This window comes from Myotis brandtii, unplaced genomic scaffold, assembly GCF_000412655.1.
Source record: "Myotis brandtii unplaced genomic scaffold, ASM41265v1 scaffold37123, whole genome shotgun sequence".
NCBI lineage: Eukaryota > Metazoa > Chordata > Mammalia > Chiroptera > Vespertilionidae > Myotis > Myotis brandtii.
This window is the reverse complement of record NW_005364273.1, coordinates 923-2,428: the sequence shown is the minus strand read 5'-3', so window position 1 is coordinate 2,428 and position 1,506 is coordinate 923. Positions and strand designations below refer to the sequence as shown.

The window sequence follows — 1,506 nt, the reverse complement described above, 5'->3', positions numbered from 1 at the left end:
GGAGCCGCGGGCGCCGTGGATGGAGCAGGTGGAGCCGAGCTATTGGGACATGAGCACCCGGAACGCCAAGGCCTACGCACAGGATTTCCGAGCGAGCCTGCAGATCGCCCTGGGCTACTACAACCAGAGCCAGGACGGTGAGCCAGGGGCCAGGGTCGGTCACCACCCCCATCCCCTCGGACGGGCCGGGTCGCCCCGAGTGTCCGGGTACAAGCTTCACACACACACACACACACCCGGAGGAGCCCGCGGGGACTTGTACCCGGTTTCACTTTCAGTTTCTGTTTAATCCCCACGGGCTGGGCGGGGGCGCAGCTCAGTGGGCGACACTGACCTCGGGGCGGGTCAGGGTCTCACACACTCCAGGGGATGCGGGGCTGTGACATGGGACCGGACGGCCGCCTCCTCCGCGGTTATTTCCAGTCCGCCTACGACGGCACCGACTACATCGCCCTGAACGAGGACCTGCGCTCCTGGACCGCGGCCAACACAGCAGCTCAGATCACCCGGCGCAAGTGGGAGGAGGCCGGTGAGGCTGAGGGAATCAGGAGCGCACTGGAGGTGAACTGCCTGGAGTGGCTGCGCAGATTCCTGGCGCTGGGGAAGGAGGTGCTGCAGCGCGCAGGTACCAGGGGCCTGGGGCCTCCCCCCTCTCCCCTGGGGCTGGGGCTCAACAAGGAGACAGGACACAGGGTCAGTGTCAGACCCCCCTCCTGTGGGCCAGGAGACTGAGTCCACCTGGCTTTTAAGATCCAGTGACGCCCGCCCTTCTCTCAGGGACACCGAGGGGTGCAGTCTCTCAGGGACAATTAGAGGGGAGACCAAGCCTGAAGGAACTGAGCAGCGGTTCCCATTGACCCTGCAGTGGCTCTGGGACCCATGGGGGACTTGCTCTCTCAGGCCCTGCTCCCTGCCCCTCACCCAGTGTATCTGAGGTCTGACCCCGACTTTTCTGAGTCTTTTGGCCTCCACCCAGGACAGGACCAGAAATCCCTTTCTCCCCCTGAGACCTGCCTCCCGCCCTGGGCTGTGTGTCACTCTGACTAGAACTTTCTAAAGAGGAGAGGTCATCCCCAGGTGCTCTGTCCAGGCTGGTGGTGCTTGTGTGCTCCCTCGCCCACACCAGGTGCCCTGTCCACGCTCAGGTGGTCATATGAGGGCTGTGGGAGGGTCTCCTGATAGTGCCAAGTCCCTGAATTTCCTCCCCCTTCTCCTCAGACCCTCCAAAGACACACGTGACCCACCACCCCATCTCTGACCGTGAGGTCACCCTGAGGTGCTGGGCCCTGGGCTTCTACCCTGCGGACATCAGCCTGAGCTGGCAGCGTGATGGGGAGGAGCAGACCCAGGACACGGAGTTTGTGGAGACCAGGCCTGCGGGGGATGGGACCTTCCAGAAGTGGGCGGCCCTGGTGGTGCCCCGTGGAGAGGAGCAGAGATACACGTGCCATGTGCAGCACGAGGGGCTGCCCGAGCCCCTGACCCTGAGATGGGGTGAGGAGGGGC

General features: G+C 64.3%; 1 protein-coding gene across 1 annotated transcript in view; it reads left to right on the top strand.

Moving 5' to 3' along the window:
- Positions 1–4: 4 nt before the first annotated feature.
- The window catches only part of LOC102252800 (class I histocompatibility antigen, Gogo-B*0103 alpha chain), a gene marked incomplete at its 5' end in the record, with an annotated part of 2,424 nt that continues 922 nt past the window's right edge, over positions 5–1,506 (top strand). Inside the window, 3 exons of the mRNA XM_005872242.2 lie at positions 5–137; positions 350–625; positions 1,219–1,499. Of these exons, the coding sequence (XP_005872304.2) occupies positions 5–137; positions 350–625; positions 1,219–1,499 (690 nt within the window). The remainder of the gene's footprint in view (positions 138–349; positions 626–1,218; positions 1,500–1,506) is intronic.